At 44.3% G+C, this 25505-nt stretch overlaps 1 protein-coding gene across 5 annotated transcripts; it reads right to left on the bottom strand.

Moving 5' to 3' along the window:
* Window positions 1–1183: 1183 nt before the first annotated feature.
* Window positions 1184–24819, bottom strand: SALL4 (spalt like transcription factor 4). Of its 5 annotated transcripts, none has more exons than XM_006129428.4 (4): window positions 24662–24819; window positions 4656–7181; window positions 3707–4014; window positions 1184–2351 (listed from the first exon to the last, which is right to left on the bottom strand). In XM_006129428.4, exons 1-4 carry the CDS (start codon window positions 24729–24731, stop codon window positions 1929–1931), a joined length of 3327 nt encoding a protein of 1108 aa, XP_006129490.2. In that variant the 5' UTR covers window positions 24732–24819; the 3' UTR covers window positions 1184–1928. The 5 variants fall into 5 exon arrangements, with proteins under 5 accessions (XP_006129490.2, XP_006129489.2, XP_006129491.2 ...); XM_006129427.4 differs by having other exon boundaries at window positions 24650–24801; XM_006129429.4 differs by lacking the exon at window positions 24662–24819 and adding an exon at window positions 23825–24417.
* Window positions 24820–25505: the final 686 nt, after the last annotated feature.

Here is a 25505-nt window from a genome sequence, read left to right as displayed (position 1 = left end):
TATTTCCTCCTTGCTCCAGGTATCCAGGAACTTGCTGATAATGTGCTACAAAGGGAAAGGAGCAGTAGGTGTGAAAGCAACAGTGACCTAACACTATTCCTATTGGTAAGAGTTCAAAATCAATATTCATGGCCTGTACTAGTGTTTCCCCTATTAACTGAACTTCAACATGTAGTGCACATGAATAAGGACGCGGTGGAAGCAGAGGTAAGACTAGTTCATCAGAAAAATGTAAGCATGAAGTGCGAAAAAGCCATCCCAAATTTATTCTCAAAACAACAGAAATTCAGATACTCAAAACTACAGAATTCTTAAGTCATACATTCACAATGAAGAAACTTGACATTTGGGATGCCTTTGGCATGTTCTATGTAACAATATCCATTTTACAGTGTAAACAGGTACTACTGTTGTGTTCTTACAAGTCCAGCAGGAAAGGCACAACATGGCAAAAATAGATCATACACAAGAATCAGGTGCAACAACATTACACAAACTTTTGGTAATCTGCATTTTTGTAGGGCCTTCCACCGTTGACTGGACTCAAAAGATTTCCTGCAGTCAAAAGTCACTTATCATTCAGTCTATTAATACCAAATGCTTAGCTGGCTTCCAATTCAGCTTTAGATTGTTACATATACAGATCCAGGAAATGTAAGAAGAGTGAAAAATAAGTCCATGAAGTCTTCCGCTGTTCCCGTTAATACATCAGGTTTTGGTTTCATATAGTGCATGGAAGCATCTGCTTGAATCTCAGTTCATTACAGTGGTCATTTATAGAAAAAATAGATACTACATCTACAAAGAAAAAAAAATGAGGTAGATAACTTAGAATCCAGAGAGCTATCCCAATAACCTTCAAACGACACACATGGGTCACCATGGTTTTGTGGTGTAAGGCAAGTGCACAAACCACCAAGAAACTTAATGACCAAAGTGGGAATGCCATAAAAAAAAAATCCACAGAACATTAAACTTAGATGTGAGTACTTTTGTATTTAAATACAAGTTTACACAAACAGATCTTCTAAATACCCCACCCCAGATAATGAGTTCCTCTTGCTAAGGAAATCCAGTTCCAATGCCTAGATGCAACAGTCAGTTGAGATTCCTTCCAGAGTTTTCAGACCTGACTTCTTTCTAGAAGAGTTAAAGGTTTTTTTTTTTTTGTTTTTTTGGGGGGGGGGGGGGGGGGAGTATATACACGCCTACCCATGCTTCTTCAGGGCTCTTGGTATAAACAGTATTTAGAAGAAACTGCACACATCTTTGGAAGGAGTAGTTTTGGCACTGTTCTGAAGGGACTGTCCAAGTAGTAGTATTAAATAAGCAGCAGTAAACAATACAGAAGTATTCAATTATTAGGAGCAGTGATCAAAGGGGGAAAAAGCCAGTAAAAGATCTTTTTACAGCTTCTGAGGCAAAATTAAAAAAAAATATCATACAGTAAAAAGTACATAAAAACCACACAAGGACTACTTCTAAAAGGGTGGCAGACATTCTAGAATATTTACCCGCATAATCAGTTTTCATGTCATCCGTAAATACAAGTTTTTCCATGAACAGTAGGTTGTTTCCACTGTGTTCAAAACCCCTAAAAGATTTCAGTTTAAACAGTGGCAAATGTTATAACCCTTGGACTTTCAAGTTGTGAAACTTCTGTAAGGCTGTACACATTAAAGTCACAAATAACAAGAAATACTTTGCAAGACCCGCATCTTTCCAAGTAAAAGGATTTTTTTTTTTATTACTACTACTTTTGCAAAGCAACATCATGATTGTACTGTGGGCAACTCTTACAAAGACAACCATAAAATCATTTGCATGTCAATAGGAAAATAGGACGCCGAGATGGAATCTCTTAAAAATATATATGTGTGTTTGTATATATATTTGCTCTTTCTGAATTTCACCTTCACAACGTTCTTCTAACTAACAGCAATTTTGTTCTCCTCCATGAAGTGAGGGAACTGGTGTTTCGGCACATTGTCTGCAGCAGCAGCACCAGCCTTATCCATATCCGAGTTAATTCCAGACTGGGAGCCATCTATCTTGGAGATCGTTGCAGTATTTATTGCAGAACCACCCCCAATGGTGACTGGAAGGGAAGGTATGCCACCACTCTGGATCACTGAAATCTCATTAGTCTTCATTGCCAAGCCATTGCTGAGTACTGCTGCATACTGGTTCCATACAGTGGGATCAATGTTCACTGAAGGAGGCACTATTTCCTTTGGAAACATTTCAGATACCTTCTTTGGATCGTTTCCCAACAGAGCCATGGGATTATCAATGGATAATCTTCTTCCACGCCTGGCAGAGTTATTCCACATGTGAGTTCCAACATGGACCTTGCAGAAGAGGGGGTAGGATAAGTTAGCAGAGCTATCATAATTCTGAACTCCTGTTCTAGTCTAGTCAACTTCCTATACCTCACCAGCACTACAGTTTCAAGATAAAGTAAAGTAAAGCCAAACATTCAAGGACAGTTTATGTAGTTTTTTACTCAGAACTACAGCAAAATTGTTTAGATCTGTGTTACTGTCGAGTAGCTTATATGCCCTACAATGTTCTTGTTTACTTTCACCTGAAGTAGAACAAAAAGAGGGAAAGCAAGAACAGAAGTAGTCAGTTACTCAGTGCATTGGAGAAGTTTTTTTTCCCCCTCTACACAATGTTATATTGGTTCTTAAGAATAGATTACAAGGAATACTGGCAAGTGGTCCTAAATTAAAGCAATTGCAGAAACTTAATTTTACAAAAAGCCTAGCATGAATTGAATTCTGGCAGCTAAAACATCTATGTAACTGAAGACATTACTGCATAAATAAAGACAGTCTTGGAAGACCACCTGCCTACAAACAAGCAGCTATCCGCCCCCACTCCGCTTTATTTTATAAGTTTAAGCATCTCTTTTCTCTCCTTCACAGAGACCCCTTCTTACACAAGCCTTGTGCAAAAGGTGTTTAACTGGAGCTCTAAAGTGTCAAACCATAGTGTGGATGGGAAAGCTAAAATGCCTCTTAAAAGATAAATGGATCTGATAAACAGCACAACAGGCTTTTTTTGTGCTTAGCTGAAGTCCCTGAACATTGTTACAGAACTTTGCTCCAGTAACACCCATTTTAATAGAAGACTCTCAAAGTGCTCTCCAAGCAATAGTGGAGCCTATAACATGCTCCATTAAACTTAAAAAACAGCAAATAGTCCTCCAGCACCTTAGAGACTGACCAAAAAAAGGTAGATGGTATCATGAGCTTTCGTGGGTACAATCCAGAAGTGGGTTGTGCCCATGAAAGCTCATGATACCATTTACATTGTTTGTTAGTCTCTAAGGTGCTGCAGGACTATTTGCTGTTTAATTGTTTGCAGGTACAGACTAACATGACTGCCCCTCTGAAACTTTTGAACATGTTCCATTAAGGTTATTGCTTAAAAATTCCCGAACTCACAGCACAGTTCAAGAGCATTTGGAGGCAGGGTTCCTAACAAAGCAATTAGAAGCCGCAGTTAAACAAAACACCAAAACAAAACCCTAAATGGATTTGGACTGTCTTAAAATGACCACTCAGAGGGTCAAGAGAAATTATTAGCAGTCATCTTTAGAAGCTAGATGATTTTAGAGGGGTTGTTTAGAACGGTCTTCACTAGGAAGGTCCTTTAAGGGCAGGCATGCATACCTCAGCTCCCTTATATTATTGCTTACCTTCAGGTTTCCTTTTGTAGTAAAGGCTCTCCCACAGATGGTGCATGCAAATGGCTTTTCACCAGTATGGGTCCGTTCATGGATCTGAAGAGCACTTGCAGAGGAGAAGTTCTTCCCACACGTTGTGCAGATGTGCTGTTTAGCTGGACGGCAAAGCTTAGGCCGTGGCACCAGGAGAGGGGGAACGCTAGGTGACAAAGCTGGTGGGCCAATAAAATGGCTAGTGCTAATAGGACGTTCACTAGGTATTTCCATTTTTATGAGAGCTGGTGGTGCCCTGACAAAAGCTGCATGAATGCTGCTGCGACCTGAAGAGAAAGAACATGCACCTGAGGTTACCCCCAACTACACACTTCAGCTCTTTAGAAGCAAGTTATTAGCTCCAGATTGTTGAAGAGGCATAAGCACCACATGCAATGCATATGCAAGTTGTGATCTGCAGGCACATGGGTGCTAAGAGTTGTATATCTGTTTGGGGAAGGGGAGACAGGGAAACCGGGTTCTTCATACATGTCCTTTTACAGTCAGTATGAATTCAGGATTTAAAATGAACTATCTCCCTGATCCATAAAGCTCAGACACAGCATTCGCTAAGCTAGCGCACACCTTAGCGCTGAACAGGTTGTTCCATGGTTTATCAGTAATGTAATGGCTGGTTAAGAGAGCTATTGAATAGTGTTAACACTAAAATGCAAGATATGGAGCACAAAACCCATTGAAGTTAATGGGATGAGTGTGTGATCATTGCTGCAATTCTGGGATGTGTGTGTGTCTTTACCTTGAAAGCTCAATTTTTAAATTAGGAAGGAGATTTTTTTCCAGTGGCCTGCAGAGTAACAAGTGCCATGCTCCCTTTGAATAGGAACCAAACTACCACTGCTCCTCTGCGGAGCTCCCCTCTAGAGGAATTTGTTAGTTGTGGGGAGGGCAACTACTGGTCATAACTCACCATACTCTCCATTTGGGAAGTGCAACCCTGGTTCTTCTTTGATGACCTTTCGGCCAATATTGCCATAAGTTAGATCCAATGCACCAGTCCCTTCCATCTCTGGAAGATTGTTTTCAGGACCCTCAGCTTTATTGCCCAGGCCAGCATCTTCCTGATTGTTGAAACCTGGTGATTTTGACCGAATACTTTCTGCTTGGCTATTGGTTGGGGACAATGCCTGGAATGAAGCAGACTCCGAGGCAGCCGGGCTCCTGCCATTTTGATAATCTGGATCCCCTGCCACAGATGAGGAATCATTTGTCATGCCATCGCTTTCTGCTGAGCCGTTGTCGCTAGACTTCAAGCTGCTTTGCCGTTGCAAGCTCAAAGCAGAATTTACCATTTTCATTTGGTTCTCCAGAGCGGCAATCCCAGAAAACACAGGGCCTGAAGATTCCGACTGTGCATCATATGGAACTGGTGGTTTCAAAGAGCTGCCAGAGCCATCCCGAGTTTCTATGTCTTCTTCCATCTCTATGCTTTCCACATTCTCCCCTGAGCGAGTCAGGTCTCCATTCTTCTCTGTCACAGCAGGATCCACATCAGTATTATCACAAGTGTTTTCCGGCATAGGTGTATTGGGAATTTGTCCCCCCATATGCATGCGAATATGTTGCTGCAATACAACTGCATTTGTGAACTTCTTCTGACAAATTGGACAGGAATGTTGCATCTTTAGGGGGGTGTTTGCCCGGTGGACACCATAATGAGTCTTAAGGTTACCTTTTGTTGAGAAGGCACGGCCACAAATTTTACACTTGAACGGCCTCTCTCCAGTGTGAGTACGATAATGCATTTTGAGTGAACTCTGGCAGCTCAGCACTCTGTGACAGATGAGGCACTCATTGGGATCTGTAGTGGACTTGTCAATATTCTCCACCAGCTGCTGCAGTTTAGATGTTTCTGAACCTTGATCACTTGCTCCACTTACATGGAAGACACTCCCACTGCAGCCAGCTTGGGGTGAACTCAGGCTCTGCTCAGTTCCCGACTCATGACTCGCTGCTCCTGACGAGGAAGAACCACCTTCACTTTCAGGAGAAGGCCGTGGCTGCATGTCACTTGAAAACGTGCTGGCAAGAGATTCTTTGATGCATGCTAGATTGGAGATATTGTGAGGCAAGCCAGTGCCTACTGACGTGGGCAATGTTGTCAGAACAGGCTTGCTGTCCACAATTAGGTTAGATTCATCCAGTGGTACAGACATTCCATATGGGATTCCACTGCTGGTGGGCACATTGTCCAGATGTTCCGGTACTGGATAGGGATTCATTTTAATATGAGGGTACTTATCTTTATGACGCTGAAAATGCACTTTAAGGTTTCCTTTGGTTGTAAATCTGTTACCGCAAATGTTACACTTGTAGGGTCTTTCGCCAGTGTGGGAGCGGAGGTGTATCTGCAAAGCACTATCGTTGCCAAAGACCTTGCCGCAGAACTTGCACTTATGTTTAAAGAAAGGTTCTTCGGCACTGGGTTTGTTTTCAGACATACTAATATTGGGGGGCTTCCCTTTCCCTTTCTTTGAAGGATCAATTACTGAAGAAACTGCAGAAAGTGGGTTCTGGAAGATGACAGAGCTGGATGATTGAGGTAGCAAAGGGTTAGGAAAACGAGTCATAGAACTTGGGAGGCTTCTATTTGCTTCAGGCTTCGAGGAGAAGGAAGAAGAAAGCCCACTGGCTACTGAGACAGTAGTCGGAATGCCCATGTGAGAATGAGGTAGTTTGCCTTGCTTCAAGGATTCCAGGGATAGGCTTTGGCTTCCAGCTTTCTGTCCAATTAAAGCCACAGCAGCAGACAGCTGTTGAGACATCTGAGCACCCAAAGCTTTTAGTGGGTCAGTAGCAGCAGCTATTGAAGGATGTAGGGCATGAGGAGCCATCATGGCAATCTGGATGCGGATTTGTTCTGTGAGCTGAATTTGCTGGAGTTGCTGCTGCTGCAAGCACACAAGCTGTTCAAGGATCATTGGAATGGCATTAAAGGTGGCCGCTGAGGAAGAGATAGCGTCCGAGGTACGTTGATTCACAGCCACTTTAGTGCCACGTATTGTCTGCAAAGTCACGTTAGTGTTTGGTACTTTAGATTTTGGTACATAGCTTAGTCCATGAGTTGCAGGAGTAACAGGAAGTTCTGTTTTTAGATACGTTCCCCCCACTGCTTCAGTATCACCCTTCCCCTCTCTCTTCTCCACAGAGCCAGTGCAACTCTTTGTCCGACTGTCCTTGGCTGGCTGGCTATCCTGTCGCTCATTGGGAAAGCTCTCTGTAGAGGCTCCAGGGAAGTCTTCAGGGGTTATTGTTCCTTCACTATCATTCATGATTAGGACAGGTGGATTTTTAGTGCAATTTTTCTTATGCTCAAGAAATTCAGAGAGATCGAAGAACTCTGCACAACATTTCTCACAGATGTTGGTTTCCTCTGTGCGGCATCTTTTGGAACTCATTTCACCATCTCCATCACCTGGGGCGTTTTGTGGACTCCCTAAGGGGTAGGGAAAAAAAAAATCAAATATTTGCTAAGTATCTATACTTTCCAGGTTAAGGCTATAAGTAAGCCAAGAATTTAAAAAGATAAATGCAATATAATGCAAGCTTGGACACATGGACCAAATGCAAGCTTTGGAATTAGGATTCTCACTTTTTAGCCCCACATTCTATCCCCGAGCTCTGTAACAGAGCTACTGATTTGTAGCTGGATCAAGGTCACCACATCTGCAATATCTATTCATTTGCCTGTGAGTGGGGTGTGTTGCTAGCACTACATTTACCTCGGTATCTCCACTGGTATAGCCACTTGAAGCTCCCATTCATCATGGATCACCGTTTCTGACCAATGGGAACCGTGGGAAGCGATGTCACAGTCTGCACAACTTCCCACAGCTCCCATTGGTGGGGAACAGCAATCCAGTGAACGGAAGCTTTGAGTGGTTTTACCTGTGGAGGCACAGGTAAATGAAGTGCCAGCGGCACATCAGAGGCTAACCCCAGTGAGCTGTGTCTGGCTTATTGCCCACACGTGTCTAATTCAAATGGAGGAAAACTAGTTCACTAAGAGTATAGTCTCTCTATACACACACACACACACACACACACACACACATACACGTGTAAAAATAGAAATAGATGTTCCAGCTAAGGCCATATTTATACTCTACACTCAGAGGAAGATTGACACTGCTGCGATAGATCTTCCAGAGTTCTATTTAGTGGGGCTAGTTAAGACCTGCTAAATCCATCTCAGAGGGTATCCCCCACCAGCAGCTGGTATCCTTACTCCTTGCAGGAACAGGTGAAGCAGGGAGAACATTTGCTCCTGTTGGCCTCCCACAGTGGAGATGGCAGGGAAATGCGAATCAAGGTATGTCTACTCCAGTTACATAATTAACGTAGTTGGGAATTAGGGATGTAATAGTGTAGTCGATTAACCAATAAGCAAAAGCTGATAGGTTAGTGCTATGGACTACACACATTCGCCCCGCCTCTTGCCAGTAAATTTTTAGCAGGCTGGCCAGCACCCCAGCTCAGTCCCAGCTTGCACTGCGTCCAGGACCTATCCCCGCTGTGGCACTGCATTTAAAGTGTATTAGCAACCAGGTGGGCAGGCAGCCACCTGCTCAGTTCCTACTCATGATGGGTCTGGGAACTCAGACCCTTTCCCCCTTACACAGGGGCTGCCCAGGGACTATAGAACAGTCGATTAACAGATAAGAAGTCTTGGAGGTTAATTGACTATTCGATTAACCAATATTTAACATCCCCAGTTGGAGTTGCTTATCTTGATTCAACCTTCCCCTTTAGTGTAGGCCAGGCTTAAGACAGTGCTTGGATGAATTCTTTTTGGACTGCTCCAAGGCAAGAAAGTGAAAGAGTGCATAAATTAAGGATGTTAGTCTCCCTGTTCCCCACTGCCCTGGGCATGGAAATGGTCAAAGCCCAAGAGTTTCTGCTCCAGCCAGGGGGCCCTGTAACCTAAGCTGCACTGCCCAGCGCCAAGTCCCTTGGGCTTTGGCTTCAGCCCCAGCTGGTGAAGTTGAAGCCAACCCAAGTATCCCCATTAAAATGGGATCACAACTAGGGATGTAAGTGTAGTCATATACATGGGTAACTGCTGTTACCCAAATGGTTAAACACTGGCTAATGCACTGTGCTGCTGCCTGGCAGGAGCCACTACACACCTCTCTAGAGAGTCTGCAGCACCGGGCAGCAGCTGGATCTTGGAGTGGGGCTGGGAGCACACTGGCTGCTGGCCCCACTCTTGGAGCCAGCATGTACCACTAAGTGTTTTACTGGCTACAGAGTTACAATAACCACCATTTAGCATCCCTAGTCACAACCCATTTTTAGAACTGCTGATTTAGAGGCTCAATGGCCAATTTCTAGCAAAGCCATGAATCACTAGGGTTAACACCTATTGTTACCACCTTCCATTTGAAAAAGATTCCACTGACGCACAGAACCACTGCCGACAGAAATAATGGAACTGCAGTTACTCTCCTATAATGCTGTAGACTAGGGATCTTATGAAAAGGGTCAGCAGAATGAATAAGTCTGTGGTGCTGCTAGTCGATGTACTAAAAACCCAATGAAGAATTAATGGTAAATAAATCTTTTAACTTGTTGAAAGGAACCACTTCCTCACGCACAATTGGATTGTATATTAAAAAAAATAATAAAAAAAACCCCCACCAACCATCCAGAACAAGTCCTTGTGTGAATACTAGTTTAATTTAATACCACTAAGGGAAAGAGCTAATAAAGCCTCTATGTTTAATATTCACGTAGAACTTTAAAGCTTCAACCTGTTCTAAGAAAAAGCATAATTATGTTCTTTAAAAAAAAAGTGCAAACACACACTATTTTAGCCATTCATTTGGCAAGCCTTGGTATAGGCTAAGGATCCTGAACCACATGTAGCTCTTTTGTGGTTAAGTTATGACTCAGAGCGCACCCCCCCCCCCCCCCAACATCTCCACCTACCAGACTGGGGGAGAAACTTAGGGCTTCTGACTAGTGAGAAGGGAGGGGTTTCAGCCCCACAGGCACACCAGCAGACACCTCCCATGGAGCTGAAGCCCCAGGCCCCACCATCCTGCCACAGAGCAGGAGTGTAGAGCAGGTGCATCCAGCTCTCAAACCTCTGAAGAGGACTGTATGCAACTCAGAGGATCAGTGAGTACAGGCCAAGAGTGGCCAAACCTGAATAGAAAGGAGCAGTATAACAATTTAGTGCCTATATTTAAAAAAGCCTGTGAAATTAACAGTATCTCTAGAATAGGTATCACCTACAAGATGGACACTCTTGGGCAGCAGAGGGGCCAAGAGGTTCAGAGTGTGGGGGGGGGGGCTCATGCTTGGGGTGCAGGAGGGGGCTCCAGGCTAGGACCAAGGGGTTCAGAATTTGGGAGAGAGCTCAGCAGGAGATCGGGGTGAGGGTGTGGAATCTGAGCAGATGTTAGGATGCAGGAGGGGGCACAGGGCTGGGGTGAAGGGCACTCACCAGGCAGCTTCTGTATGGTGTGTCTATGGGGGGGGGGGGGGGCCGACAGGTGGCTCCATGCAGCCCCACACTCACCTGTGGGCACAGTCTCCTGCAGTAGCCATAGGCTGAGATTCCTGGCCAACATGAACTGCAGGGGGCAGAGCCTCCAGGTGAGGGCAGGACAGAAACAGAGCTTCCTGAGTGACACAGCTACAGCTGGGGAGCAGGCAGTATGCAGAGCCACTTCCTCCTCTCCCCCACCTCACCAGGAAAAACTGGCCCAGAACACTTAATCTGGTCCCGCTGCTGAGGGTGGAAGAGTATCCCCCCCCCTCCCCCCAACTGCAGCATGCTCCTCTGGCCCCAGCAGGGAATTGACACAGCTGCGGCAGCCCTGAGTCCCTGTGTGGGGCTTACTAGGTAGCCATGTAGCTTATAGGGAACCCTGACCACAACTTGCATGCAGTGTAGTTGCAGCCATGTTGACCCCAGGATGTTAGAGACACAAAGTGGGAAGGTAGTGTCTTGTAGTGGACCACCCTTTGTTGGTGAAAGACTAGCTTCTGAGCTATGCAGAGCTCTTTCCCTCCACCTTGTCTCACAGGGCGGGTTGCAAGATAACCGTCCTACCGTGAGCTGCTCTTGCTTTGGGACTTGTGACAGGCAAGTGCTATGGCAGTCTGCGGGGAGCAGGAAACAGAATTATTATGTTTTGCACGTTAGCGGAGAACCCAACTATAACCACTTCCTCCCTTCAATGAGCCAAAATTTGAGAAAGGAATTTATTTTTCCAGACTTTCCTGGTTCCCCTCATCCCACACACTACATAGTTTTTAGAATTCTGCAGAAAGATAAGTGAGAAAAATTTCACCCTGATAAGTGCTGCTTTAAAAAGAGGTTCACATTCATTTAAGTATCCCCGATTGAGAGCCTTAGACCAGCGGACATCCAGAAACCACTCAACTCACCAGTGATGAGTGTCACATTTATTATCTCAACTTCAACAAGAGACCCCATCACTTCCATCACTTGGGTTTTCATTAACAAGTTCCCCTGCCACCACCTATACACACAGCATTAGAGACACTGTCTTCTACCAAGGAACTATAAAGTGGCCTCTGGCCACACACAGTGAGACCCTTCGATCATACAGGCACTGTTTGAGTTCCATCTTTATAGCCCGGTGGTGTAGAGATTCAACACTGTCTGGTTTTAATGGGAGTTCAGCACCCCAGGAAGATGTGGCACTGAATTATTTCATTAGCATTGGATGCTGCATTTTAATTGCTATATAGGCTAGTTAATAGCTATGATCAGAGATTGTTGATAAGCTTAATTTTCTAGAACACTTCCCCAGCATTGCATAGGCTGGGTCCAGGGGTAGGGGCTATGCAAGCTTCTTGCTAGTACTCCCTGGACTGAGGGCTGGGAACGGGGCCCAGCTGCACAGGCTGGCCAGCTGTAGCCATGCTGGGCAGCCCAGAGGGAGGGCCACTGGTGCATCCTGGGAGGGGGAAGGGGGCTGTGCTGCCTGGCCCCAGTGGTGCTCCAAGAAGGGGAGCAGTGGTAGGGCTTCCAATCGCCCAGTCTGGCACTGGGACAGAGCTGAGGGGGGTTGGGACAGAGCAGAGGGGGGTTGGGACAGGAGAGCACTTGATTGTCAGTGGCCCAGGAAAGATGGCGAACCCCATCCCCAGCTGACCAGTCCCTTGGTGGTGTCACTGCCCCCAGTTATCACTCTGAAGGACAGCTGTCCCCTGCACATGCTACCCCCAGTGGTGATTGAGTACAAAGTCACGCCTTTCTCTATCCCCTCTGTCCGTGTTACGGTAAACAATGGAATTCCAGGCGCATCCCATTTTCCTGGCACCACCAAATGACTTTGCTTTAAGTTATGGCAGGGGTCTGCAACCTATGGCTCTGTATGGAACCAAACATGGCTCTGTAGTCATTCCCAAAATATATGTAATTTTTTAAAATTTAAAATGAAAAATTCAAAATTTTAAAAAACACGTAATTACTCATGGAGTTTGAATGTGTGCATGAACCTGAATTTGACGAAAGAAATGTGCAAAAAGATGCAGAAGCCCATTAAAAAGTGCATTTCATTTATGCTATTATTAATCATGTCAATCAAGAATATTCATTTGTATATTTTCAGTCATGCAAATGGACATTCTTATAGGACTCTGTTGACCACTTGTTCTGAATTTTGATGTAATTTGGCTCTTCGGTTGGGAAAGATTGCTGACCCCTGTGTACTGAAATAGTCCTCCCTTTTACCATTTAGGAATTCTTGAACAAATGAACCGACAGATGCACACCATCTCTAAAATTATTTTAAAATCAAGGCAACTACAAAGTAATTACAACCCCTGTATTACAGTATGTATTACTATCTTGTGCCTGCTATTAGAAGCTTTGCATGAACCAGTGTTGTCTTCAAGTCGTCATTGTCAAGTCCAAGTCGAGTCTCGAGTCCCTAAAGTCACTTTCGAGTCAAGTCCCAAGTCGAGTCTCATGTCTTAATTTAAAAAATGTCAAGTCACTTTTGTACAAGCCATCAATATCGGCATTTTCGGACAATTTTTTCACCAAGCAGATTTAACAAAATTAGCAAGTCTCATGTCACAAACAATGACCCCAAGTTCAGTCTCAAGTCAAGTCACCTAGGTTCAAGTTGTGGGACTCGAGTCAACAACTCTGGCATGAACAGACATTCTTATACCTATAATTCAGGTGAGTGTGTTTAGTTTTGGCCAGAACAATTTCATGGGGGAGGATATGGCATTTGGGTAGAGTAACCCTTTCTCACGTGCTTTTCTCAGTGAAAATGCAAAGAAGTGTTTAGTGTGAAATGTGTAGTTGTCCACCAAATGAAAGGCTTTGAAGGCATTTCCTTAAACTAGATCAGGTTAAGAAAAAAAAATTCACAGCAACATTATAGTGGAGATAGCTATTGAAAAGAAGAAATTATATGTAACAAAACCAAATCATAAGTAATATGTTCATCAGTGCAGTGGGGAAGGAAGGAGAAATAAAGGGGGGTCTGGACTCACTAGGTGACCTATTGAGGTGCCTTACAGCCCTGCATTTCTGATTAGCAGAATTGTATACACACAGAGGCCAGACCTATGTTGTTATAAACATGCCTTCAGGCCCACTAACTGGGGCAGAGGCATAGAGGGAGGGGGGACAAAAGGGGCAGTTGCCTTAGGTCCCAGTGATTCTAATTGGCCTGAGGCTCCTGACCACCACCGCTACTGTAGCAACCAGAGCACTAGAGCCTTTAAAATCGAGGTTGGAATCTTACATGGTGCACTCTGTGCTGGTCTGGAAGTACGGAGCCACCCCCATTCCCCAACCACCCACACCTTGCCCCGGGCCCCATGCAGGCAGCCCTGCGTGTCTTTAGAAGTATGAAAAAAATCCACAGTGACAATTATATCAACTTAATTCCCCATCTACACAGTGCTGTCTTGAAAGGAGAAGCAGCTACTGCCTCTCTGGAAGGTGGATTAACTACACTGAAGAGAGCATGCCTGTGATTAGGGATGTAAAATCCTATTTAATTGGCTAATTGATTAAAGTGGAACCAAGAGGGGAGGGCCCCACGCCCACTACTAGACTGGCACCCCCACTTCATCCCCTATGGCAGGCAGGAACTGCTTCAACCTGGCCAAAACAGCTCCTGCCTGTGGGGTACCCAGACCAGAGCAGCCCCTCTCTGCCACAGGTAGGGATTGGCTCCAGCTCCCACCAATGAACCTTCACATTCCTATATAGATGGGTCTTTACTTAAGCCATACAGTGGCACAATACCATTAATCCAACTGCACTGGTGCAGCATTAAGTCTAGACCTGCCCTGAAATACACAAAACGGAGCCTCCCCTCAAAGTAAGAAAATACAAAAAACGCCATACAAAACATCCTCCCACACCCACAACTTAGATCAGTTTTGAGTGATTTATAGCCAGACAGTCCCCCACCCCCCGAAAAATGTAAAATAAAAGTTAGATCATAGTGAGCATCCTAGTGCTGCACCCACAATCACCAAATAAGAATTACACCAGTAGCTTTAAAAAAAAAAAAAAAAAAAAAAAAAAAAAGGTACAGGCAGTCCTCGGGTTACATACAAGATAGGGACTGTAGGTTTGTTCTTAAGTTGAATTTGTAAGTAAGTCGGAACTGGTACATATTGTAGGGGAAACTCTAGCCAAACATTTCTCCAGAGCTCAGTTTTATTCTCCCACACCTCACTTCCCTCAGTCCTTTATTCTCAAGCTGAGGTGTCTGCTGAGAAAAGCCGCTCCTCATCTCCCTGATCTGCTGAGGGGGGCGCTAGCTTCGCATCTCCCTAGTCTGCTGGGGGGAAGCAGCTAGTGCGGGGTTGCCTCACCCCGTTTGTAAGTAGGGATCCGATGTAAGTCGGATCCATGTAACCTGGGGACTGCCTGTAACTGAAAAAAAAATAATTTTGAGATGCAAGTATAACGTGCTAGGAGACAAGACCCAACTTGATTCCAGACATGGTCAACAGAAAGAGGAACAACCTGAGGTCAAACAAAATTTTAGAGCATCCATACAGTGGACATTTAGTTCTACTCTTATCAGAAAGAGAAAAAGTTGAGATTTTGTTTTTAAAAATTAAATTAGTAAAAAAAACCCTTTCCTTCCTGGAACTAAAGATGAATGCTGACTCGAAGGCTTTTTAGCCTCCAGGTTTTACAAGACAGACTTCATTCCCATCCAATAAGTGGGTTACAGGTTAAAACACCACAGTCTTTGTTCCAATACTTGCACATTTAGGATTAAGGCAGTAAGCCCCTCCCCTCAAAAATGACATCCATCCCGCTTCATACAGCCTCAAAGGTATACAGATTTAACCAAATTGGTTTAGAAAGATAATATTGAATGGGTGTAACCCCCCTTATGTTGATAGTAACCTCCTTTTGGAAGATTTTGCCTTACATCAACTGCAATTAGACTGGTAAACAAGGAGACACACCTAATGTGTAAGCCACCTCACATCTCAAAAGGTGGAGCAAAAACATTGCTATCACAAAATGAGAGTTCGTTTGTCAGCATCCCTTCTGTAGCCATCTGGTACTCATGTTGTCCCATACTGCTCATTTAGGCTCAGTCTAGACAGTGGAGCTATTTCCAGATACCGGAAGAATCCTGAAATAGCAATTCCGCATCTTTAAGACACACCAGTTATTTCAAAATATATTTTGAAATAATGTGTACGCACTATTCTAGTATCCCTGTAGCGCTTGTTCTATGAGGATTATGGAACTTGTCAGAATAGTGCTTTAATTTTGAAATTTGGCTCTGTGTGGACAGTGCTAAATGTTGAAATAAGCTATTTTGAGGTAAGGGTGCTGTGTAGAGGCACCTTTATTTCCCTATTTTTGACAATCTTTTCTACTAAAAATTTGAGAGTTTATCTGCTTGTTCAAGGACTCTAAACAGAGAGCTAGGACCACCAAATGAATCATAAAGCAAGGGCAGGGTTTGGATGTACCTGGAATGGGATTGCTGCAAAGAGACATATCAAGGCAAATGAAAAAGGCTGATTGGGGGTGCTTTCCCAGCCACATCCAGGACTGCCCCAACCCCGAGCCTCCCACCCCACAGATGCCCAGGGGACAGGGAGAGGGCAAAGCTCCTCCTGCCCCCCCCTTCCGATTTGTATACGAACATTGCTGTCTGTTCCATTTCAACAGGGAGAGAGGGGAAGTGTAGTTTGCTGCATTCCTCCCTCTAGCTGGGGAGCTCAGAAGGCAGATGAACATGGACTTGCCCCATGGGGGACATGCACCCCTCTCCTGGCTCTGCCCACTGGAGTTGCAGTGGCCATGGAGAGGTGCTTACTTGGCCCCAAGCTGCTGTAGTGAGAGGGCTGGGGCAGTCCCCTCTCCCTGGGGCAGCCTGCACACAGAACCCCTCATCCCTAGAACAAGGATTTAAATGAAGCACGTACATTTTCATTTTATTAAAAATAAATTGAGTTAAGGACCCAACCAACACCAGGTAAATCTTCCAGTTCCCAAATATAGACATCAGTGGTAACCCCAGGGAAGACAGTGAGGGACAGTCTTCCCTCCCCCAACCTCCCAGTTGAGAAAATACTTCCGCCTCAAAGTACGGCAGGAGGAGGGTTGAGTATAAATGAATCAAGATGGGTAAGCTGGGTGAGGTAATGTCTTCTAGTGGGCCAATTTCTGTTGGTGAGAGGAGAGACCAGCACTTTAGTTTACACAGAGCTCTTTTTCAGGTCTGGGAATCTAGGTTAGATGTATGTTACAGGCATATGTCTGTATGCCCGAGTGGTGGTGTTAATGTTTCCTCTAATCTTGTCCAACCATGTGCAGAATAAGTTTGTGCGCTAAAGCATGTGCCAATGTGCACCACTAGCTGAAACAAAACCTAAGTGTGGGAAGTCTGCTAATCAGCTGGGTGACAAAAATCTCTGGGCAGCCACACAAGCACTTAGTTTACAGGGAACAGTGGCTCAAGGGTGTACAAAATCCACAACCCTTAAGGCTGGTCTCCACTACGCCACATCAATCCACTGGCCAATTTATTGTGTCTGCTTAGATCAGTGGTTGCCAAACTTTTTGGCATCATGCTTTTTGTTTTTGAGAGCCCTCTCCCCCCAAAAATAGCAGCAAAAGTTGAGGGGGACCAAAAAGCAGGGCTTGCCAAACTGCGGCAAGCCCTGCTCGCCAGCCGCGCTGACCAGCGATCTGCGCATGCGCAGATTGCAACCTGGAAGAGCCAGGTTCGGGCAATCTATGCCACGGGCGAGTAGATTGCATTATTTGTCGAGCCCTGCCAAAAAGGAACTGACCGGGGACAAAAAAACAAAAATAGCAGCAAAACTTGGGGAAAGGATTGACAGGAGGGGGATGCCTCGTTCCCCCCCCCCCCCCGGGAATTTCTTCACGCCCCCCTGTTTGGGAACCCATGGCTTAGATGATCAATTATCTCAGAGCGCTCACTCATTGATACCAGTACTCCACCAGGACAGGAAGAGTAGCTGGTGTCAATGAGAGAGCTCTCTCCCTGACCTTATCTCATGCAAGACACTAGTAGTATCTCAGATTCAGCTATGGTAGGGAGTTAGTCTAGACAAAGTAAAGTGACTTTAATACAAACCTACACTGTACACAGCACTACACCAGGGGACCATCAAGGACACGTCTATACTGGGAAATTAAGTTATTTTGAAATAATTCAATAAATAATTTCAAAGTAAGCATTATTCCTCTTCACAAGCAGGAGTTATTTCAAAATAAACAACAGGTCTCTTATTTCAAAATAAGAACAGGCTTGGTAGTGTGGGTATGCCCCAACATAATCCACCTCCCCTAAAAGGAAGCAAGAGAAAGTCAGCCTTTAAAAAAAAAAAAAAAAAAAAAAAAAAAAAGTTAAGAAAAGCCCCTACTCAGCCTGTCACTGACAAATGCAAGGTGGAACCCATTGTTTAGCATTAAGTAGTTACAAACGTTTCAAGGGACCATGTAAGGTGAAGTGACCCATTAGACACCCTTCAGTCACTGGGAGGAAAGGGGTGTGTGTTAGTGGGTTATAAATTGTAAGAAGTAGTAAGCCATAAATCCAATCTCTTTAGTCCATGGTTTTTAATGGATAGCAAAGTTATTAAAGATCCAAGGCTTGTCTTTTATTAGTATTGTGCATCCTGGGACTGACACTGCTAAAATGGTGCAGTGGTGGAGATAGCGGAGTACTGTAGGTATTGAGACCAGAGAAAGACCAGGCAGGGGTGGGAAAAATCTTTTACTGGACCAACTTCTGTTGGTGAGAAGCTTCAGAATTTAGGAGTGGTAAGTTTCTCTGCCACTTGGTCAATTTTTTTTTGTAAAGTACTTCCCCCATCTTGTCTCTTATTCTGGGAATCTACATACTATACCAAAAACAAACAAAAACTGATGAACAAAATTTGAGGTCCTAGCTAGAAGGGCAGCGGGGAAGCGTAAGCTCTTTTTTGGACGTTTCAAAAATCCTGGTTTTGATTTCTAGCCGCCACCTTCTCTTCCCTCCAAGTCATTGCAATCAGACCACCTCATTTATCCAAAACGTTCTTTGCTCTTCCCCACCCTAGGAACAGTGGCAGTGACCTTAACAATCTTAAAGCTGACTTCTGTGCAAGGAGAGGCCACCATGCACGTGTGTATCTGCGGAGAACTCGGCAAATACTGTTACAGTATTTGCCAAGTAGCAAGGGAGTTGTTAGAACAATTACTCATGCACTTAAGTTAACCCCCTTAAAAATGCTTCAGAGAGATTGAACCTCTACTGTTTTCTATTCCCCCCTCCGAATTTCAGGAATGTTATCTCTCAGCATCTAGTTATCCAATAAGTTAGAAGAATGCAGCAAACCCAGCAGGGGTTTTAGATTCAATCACTGCCAAATGGAGGGGAGGGGGGGGGAAGAGTCTACTATTGTATAGCATAAGGTGGCACTTTACACAAAGGTCTGTTGAAATCCTTCCTGACTCAAATTTAGGTTTTAAAAACAAAAGTTTCCTAAAAACCCCAATAAAGAACCCCATGCTTTTTACCCCATTTAATTTGATTGAGTGAGGAGCAGTTGGTGTTGTATACAGCAGATAATTCAAAATTGTCAATTTGAAAAGGAGAAAGCAGGAAGGAGGTGACTGGTTAGAAAATATGAAACTGGATAAAACACCCCACCACACAACTACATTTTAAAGTCACGGTGTCCAATCAATTCTAAAGCAATCGCCACTATTGGCTGGCTGATTGTCTGGTTGGCTAAATGCCACAAATAGGTTGGAATTGGGCATGTTTAATTTTTTTTTAAAAAAGCATCTACTTCACAGTAACTGAAGTCAATACCACAGTGAGGTTCTCAATTTTACAGAATTTTGATCAGTAGTCTGTCACTTTCCCCAATATTCATTGATGGGAAGTAGGAAAGATGTACGATCATGCCATCAGAAATAATTTTAAATGATCAGTTTAGTAATTTTTTAGTCTGGCAATGTCTGCAACAAACTAAAAAGAGTGCCATTTTAAGTCTTTCAAGAAAAACCTCAAGCACTGCAAAGAAAAATAGTATTGAATGAATGCGTAAGAGCTATCAGGAGCCATTTGCTTTAGTAATTAAGTTTGACCTCCTCCATTTAAGAAATTCAGGTGTTTTATAGTAAAACATTTCAAGTTTCCAATAATGATTGCAGATAATATAATTAAATCTCTCCCAGTAGAGTTCAGTCAATACCAGTTTCCTACTCAAGAATAACTAGACAAGGGATTTCATGTCTAACAAGAATTTTAGTTTACAGGTTGTGAATTGTCTTCCAAGGTTTTAATCTAAATTTGTTAAACAGAAAACCTTTAAGGGTAATACTTACCTTACTAAGAATATATTAAAAAGTTTGATAAAAATTGCGTTGAAAATGTAAAAGGTGGCCAGTTATTTAGACAAATGTAAGACTGTAGCTATCCTCACATAAAAGTAGGATTTTTTTTTAAAGCAATTCAAAAGTCTTCAGACTAGAACTCGAAATTCCACGTCCTGGCATGATTAGCCTTCTGGTGTAGTTTCAAAGGGCTTTAAAAACAAAGTTACTGAATGCCATGACAAGCCCCTTTAAAATGTCTGCAGTTACCTGCTGAGGCTCAAAACTGAAAGCTTTAGCAAACACATGTTCTGATGCTGCTATTAACAACTGAGCTTAAAAGGCTGAACAGTGGAGGGCACTCATGTATTAAGCTGAAAACAATATCCATTTCTGGAGCCGGCAAGACAGTTTAACTCGATCAGAACTGACAAAAAAAGCCGCCTACTTTCTCCAGAAGGAGAGACTGCAATTTAAAACAGCAGCAGCGACAAAACATGCAACTAAAATTCATTACTGGAGGCTGGAAGAACGCCTAACAAATTAATCATTCCCTAAGGACATGTAAATAAGTAGGTTCCCATCTGCCCCAAAACTATGTTTATATAAGAACGGAGGTAGAAAAGTGTAGTGGTTAAAGAGGCTACAAAAAGCTACTAGCGTTTTTGATTGCAAGTTGCAGGTAAACCCAAATTATTGGGTTTCAGAGCGAAGACTGTTTCTCAACTTAACTTGGAGCCAGGCAACATAGAGAAGTCAGGGTCACTGCAACATTTAAGTTATTTCATGTTTCCAGCGAGGAAAGAGAAGAAGCCCCAATGAAACCCGCCTGACTGCAACATCTCAGAATGGAAGCAAGTCTTTTTGCTCTACCTGATCCACCCCTGTTTCTTCCTAAGCGCTCAATTTCTTCCACCAGCAAGCCCTTCGCCCATAAACAAGGCGGCCCTGGACCACACTTAACACTAGTACAGTGTTTAAGACCCAGCTAAACGACGCAAACCCCGCTGCCAAGGTCAATTGCATGAGAGTCCTAATTGTAAGCTTGACATCAACTTACCACCCACAGCAGGCAGGAGGAGGCAAAGGTTAGAGCAGCAGCTCTGTCAAAACGTCACATGCTGCAGGGTTTTTAGCAAGAGGACTTGATCACTACAACCAATATAATGTTTCACTTACGTAGAAGGGAAAAAACAAGCAAGGCATCTTTCCCCTTCCGGACAGCCAGCCAGCCAGCCCGCCTTATATGCTGCGCCCAATGGTTAGAATTTACGGCTATGCAAAGATCAGCCAGCACTAGGCACAACGCACACCACAGCCAATAGCCAACCCTTGATGCAGTCATGTTGAATGAACTAACATAGATCTTGGGGACATTCAAACAGCCCTAACTAGCTGTTAAATGTAAAGCGCAGCAACAGGCCACTGAGGCGTGTTACAGCCTCAAGCGGGGCCTCCCCTTTTCAGACACTTAATTCCCACCAAAATACAACGCTCAGCGATGGGTCAAGTTATCTGGCTTCACTCCCCATCGACTCAAGGGCCAACTTTTGTGGCATAAATTGTATTTACCCAATGAGATCTTTGGAATCAGCGGCTCAAATTTCTAAGGGCTCATTAACCAACTGTTTACTGCACGAAACTCATTGTTTTGAGGAACCACCACTAAGAATGCCTCCTTTCCAGCAGCATGAGCTGAGAGTACATTTTGATGATTAAAGATGAGCCCAATTGTTGGAATCCCAATTTTGAACGGATGCCCACCCACAATATACGATTTCAATTCTTAGCCTGGAAAGCTTTTTTATTATCATCATTATTAAAGAACTATATACTGCATTTTAAGACTCCTGCACTTTAATGGCTGTAATCCAGTACAATGGGCATTTTAAACCCTTTTGTGAAAATGCTAATTTTCAGTATGTAGCATTATTCTCAAGTGACCACCTGCTGATTTTTTTTGACCTGTTAATCGATCACCAGGTTAGCAAAACCATTTTCCAACACACTGCATTGTTCTCAGAGGCGGGTCTCAAATTGCTTTGCAAATGTTCTCTTGCAAAAGAACGAGATAAGGGCTTGATTTTATTATTGCCATTATGCATATATTTGATCATGCCTCAGACAATCTTGCTGGAATTTTAACTTGGTTATGGACCTTCCTGTTTGGTATTTATGGACACACCTAGTCAGAGAATATCTAGATCATTCTGAAGAATGGGAGATTAACCATAAAAGTTTATCTGGAGTCCAGTTTAAAAAAAAAAAATCACGTCAAGGCTGTTTTGTTGAGCTAAGGGGTTCTCAGATGTTTTAATCCCCACCCACTTCTGATCGTTATCACGAACATAGCAGAGAGATTTTTGCAACGGTTTCTGTCACTTGATTGTTGATCTCCACATTTGCAATAGCAGCTTAGACCAGTCAGGTAGCTCTGGCTTTGAATAGGGGGGTGCACTAGCCCCAGGATCTGCACGGGTGAGACGAGGGTTAAAAATAAAAGGGAAACTTGCTCAGATTCACCAGCATGGATAACTTAAAATTTGGGCGCAGGACGGAAGAGCTTCTGTCCACAAGGTCCTCCGGGAGCAGGAATGCCCAGCTAGGACTCCCAGGGTATGCCTAGCTGGGCGAAGGAGGGCTACATCCAACTTCAAAAGACATTAGGGGGAATATCTAAAGTTTGCTTTCCAGATAACCTAGTACTGCCAGTGACCCCTGGGTGGCGCAATAAATCAATTAAAGTCCCACAATAAATTTTAGTCAAGAAATGCGCTAGATTGTGGATACCGGACTAGTTTTTGTTAAGAGATTGACAAGGTTCCCCTTGCCCCCCGAAAAGCTTGTCGAACCCTAAGGTACTATAGTCAAAGCAAAAAAAAAGTTATGACTCTACCAGGATTCAAAAACAAAACAAACACTCCACCCCAATCTGGGTATTGACTAGCCAGGCAGGCAAACCTACCAAGCAGGTTCTAACAGTGCTGCTTTAAATTGCTGTCCGAGAACTTGCAAAATCATTTAAAAACCCTGATAGCTATGTGCTCCGAAGGGGGAGATAAATCCCCTCTCTTCTCCCGCCCCACCCCCTTTGGAGTACCTCTGCCTCTTGTTTCAGCTCAGCCCCCGGAGGTGGCTCTCCAGCAGTGGGAAGAGATTTACATGTGGAAACATCACCTCCATCCCCTCCAGCCTAACCATATGCACAAAGGAAAACAGTCATGCATTAAACATGGGATTTATTGCTTTCTGGCCAGCTTGCTGTTTCTTAAGTCACCATTAACCGGACCCAACAATTGGATATTTCGGCTCAAAGAAAGGGGGGGGGGGGAGGGAGGGAAATAAGAGCCCGAATCTCCTGCGGTTTGGGAATAGGCGGCTCCTGTAATAATCATCCTTATTGATCATTTCTACCGATCGGGGAGGGGAAAAAAAAAAAGTTATGAAGCATTCGATTTTGGGAGCTCTTTGAACAGTTGACCTTTAAAGACAAAGCAGCCGAGCCACAGAATTAGAGCTCAGGTTGTTTAGGGTTAGCGAAGTACGACGGATCCTCCCTCCCCGAATATTTCGTATCAGTCGGTGTTTTGATCATTCTAAATTCATCTGAATCTCAGCCATATACAAAATCCAGCCTCTCTCCTGAGGCTGAAATGGGAGATTCCCAAGAGAAATTCATTGGTCTAAATAATCAAGGAAATTCAGTTATGATAATGCCAGCCCCAAGAAGTAGCAGCGATTTACATTGTGTGTCAATAATCATAATAAGAACAAGCGGAATTAGATCCACACCGATTTTTTTTTTAGGTGTAGGTTGAAAGTTAAAGTGAGAATGAAACAGAATGAGCATAGAAGGAAATGACCCATACAGTAGTCTAAAGAGCTATGCATTCTCCCCAACCTAGCGATGTACCAACAGCAAAACCCTGGGAACATCTGGGGAGATGCTGCACTGTATCGCGGAAACTTTCGCCCAGGATTTAGAAATCACAACTCTCTCCAGTTAGCTGGCCATACAGAACCCACCAGAAACAAACAGCACAGATGCTGGCTGATCAATTACCTCCCCCCCCCCCCCATACCCTTCCTCTTTCGCACCCCGCTCCAAAAGACCAGTGACCACTTCACTGAAAATAATTTTCGTTTTCCTTTAAAAATACAAAGATCAAGAGCATCTGCTGAAATAGAGGCTCCCAGTATTAACCGCCCACACCCTCCCAAACACAACCACACACTCCACGTTAGCTCACCGGAGTTATTTTAGGAAGTCGGAAATCAAAGATGGCTGGAGGTCAGGCTACAAAAGGTCCAGGGCAATTGTGGATCGCCAACCAAAACGAGCCAGAGCGCTTTTTTTAAAAAAAGTCTCTCCCGAAACACACAACAAACAGGTCCAGAGAAACCAAACGAAAGCCGTTCCCCACTCCTGCGCTAAAGAGGTGGCTTGAAACTCCGTTTTCTGCTCCCCCTCCAAAAAAATCCTTTCCAACTGGGCAGGGTTTGGGGGTCCACCTTGCATTAGCCTCCAACAAAACGGGATATCCCCAGGCACACAGCAGACCGCATCCTGCTCCCCTGGCGCGGGACAAGGCAGCGAGCCCGGATTCCCCTCTAGAGCCAGCACAGGGTAAACTTTCCGGGGGATGGGGTCGCAAGGCGCTCACGCCCAGAGGGCTCGGCAGAGCAACGCAGAGAGGGATTTCTGCTGGACTCCGAGCGGTCAGCAAGGAGCAGCCATGGGGCTGGAGCTGTGGGCAGAGACGCTGGACACTTCTAAGGGGAAAGCAAAGATCCCGTTGCAATTTCAGACGCAAAAGGAGAATCAGGCCCGAGATCAGTGGAACAATGATTGGAGATAAGTGAGGGGATTTTTCTTGTTGGAAAGGGGGTGGATGGTGGGAATAAATGATCCCAATAGCGAGTTGTGGTCAACGTGGGGTCATGATCTGGAGCCGAGTCCAGTGGGGGGGGGGGAGAAGAAAGAACCACACACGCACCCACACAAACCCCTCTTCCCTGGCTGATTTCTTTGCACATCAATTAAAGTTGGTAATTGGCGAGCCTCCGTCTCTTACATTTCGCCTTACCACTTGCAGCATCGGGGGGCTCCTCCTCGGAGTTGATGTGCTGGGGTTTCGCCTGCTTGCGTCTCGACATGGTGCACAAGCATCGGGAGCAAAATAGTAGCAATTATTTTCTTCTTCACAACAAATTCCTAGAGTTGGGAAATTACCCCCCTTGGGCGGAATGCGCATGTCAGAGTAATTATGATTATCAATAATGCATTGCGATTTATCATGGGTCCCTGACAGCTGATTGGCCTGAGTCCAAGGGCTCACAGATTATTCAAATAAGGTCCATTGATCAGGGAGCAGAGGGGAACGCTGGGCATTGTAGTTTTCCCATTGCGGCTCCGTCCCATGCATGTGACAAAAGCGTGTGCTCCTAACACAGCCCTGGGGCAACCAGTCTCATCGTTTCCTACTACCTGATTGGATCATATTTCCGGGGAGGGGGGATGAGTAGCATGAATCCATCTTTGAGAGTAAACAAACACTCTGGCAGCCCGATTTTCTGTGCTATCCGGGGGACAAAACCTTTGTTATCTCACCTGCCCTTTTTATTGTCTATGCCTGGTTTAAAGATTATTTTTAAGTAGCCTTGAAACAATGCAGTGTGGGGGACTCATTCTTCCGTTTGCCATTAGCTATGATGGGAAGAAGCAAAGGAGTATGATCATGTGATTGCCCAAATGGATAAATTTGGATGACAGTATTATGGGATGGTGGGGATGGTCTTGGGGCATGGGATAGGAGGACTGAAAAAAGCATAACCCACAGCACAGAATAATGTGCATATAAGCTACTGTCATATTTAAAAGTCTCAGGGGTAGATGGGTTAGATCGTAACTTTATAAACAAGGAGTCCTAT

This window comes from Pelodiscus sinensis, chromosome 18, assembly GCF_049634645.1.
Source record: "Pelodiscus sinensis isolate JC-2024 chromosome 18, ASM4963464v1, whole genome shotgun sequence".
Lineage (NCBI taxonomy): Eukaryota > Metazoa > Chordata > Testudines > Trionychidae > Pelodiscus > Pelodiscus sinensis.
This window is presented reverse-complemented; position numbering and strand designations above follow the sequence as displayed.

Bases quoted from the DNA above. Each gene is read 5' to 3' on its own strand.
- SALL4 (XM_006129430.4), bottom strand. From the start codon at position 20,919: ATGACTGCATCAAGGGTTGGCTATTGGCTGTGGTGTGCGTTGTGCCTA. The intron at 7,182-20,753 runs GTAAGTGAAACA...CCTACCCCTTAG, and splicing joins GCTTGTTTTTTCCCTTCTAC to GGAGTCCACAAAACGCCCCA. The intron at 2,352-3,706 runs GTAAGCAATAAT...CTCTTCTGCAAG, and splicing joins CTACAAAAGGAAACCTGAAG to GTCCATGTTGGAACTCACAT.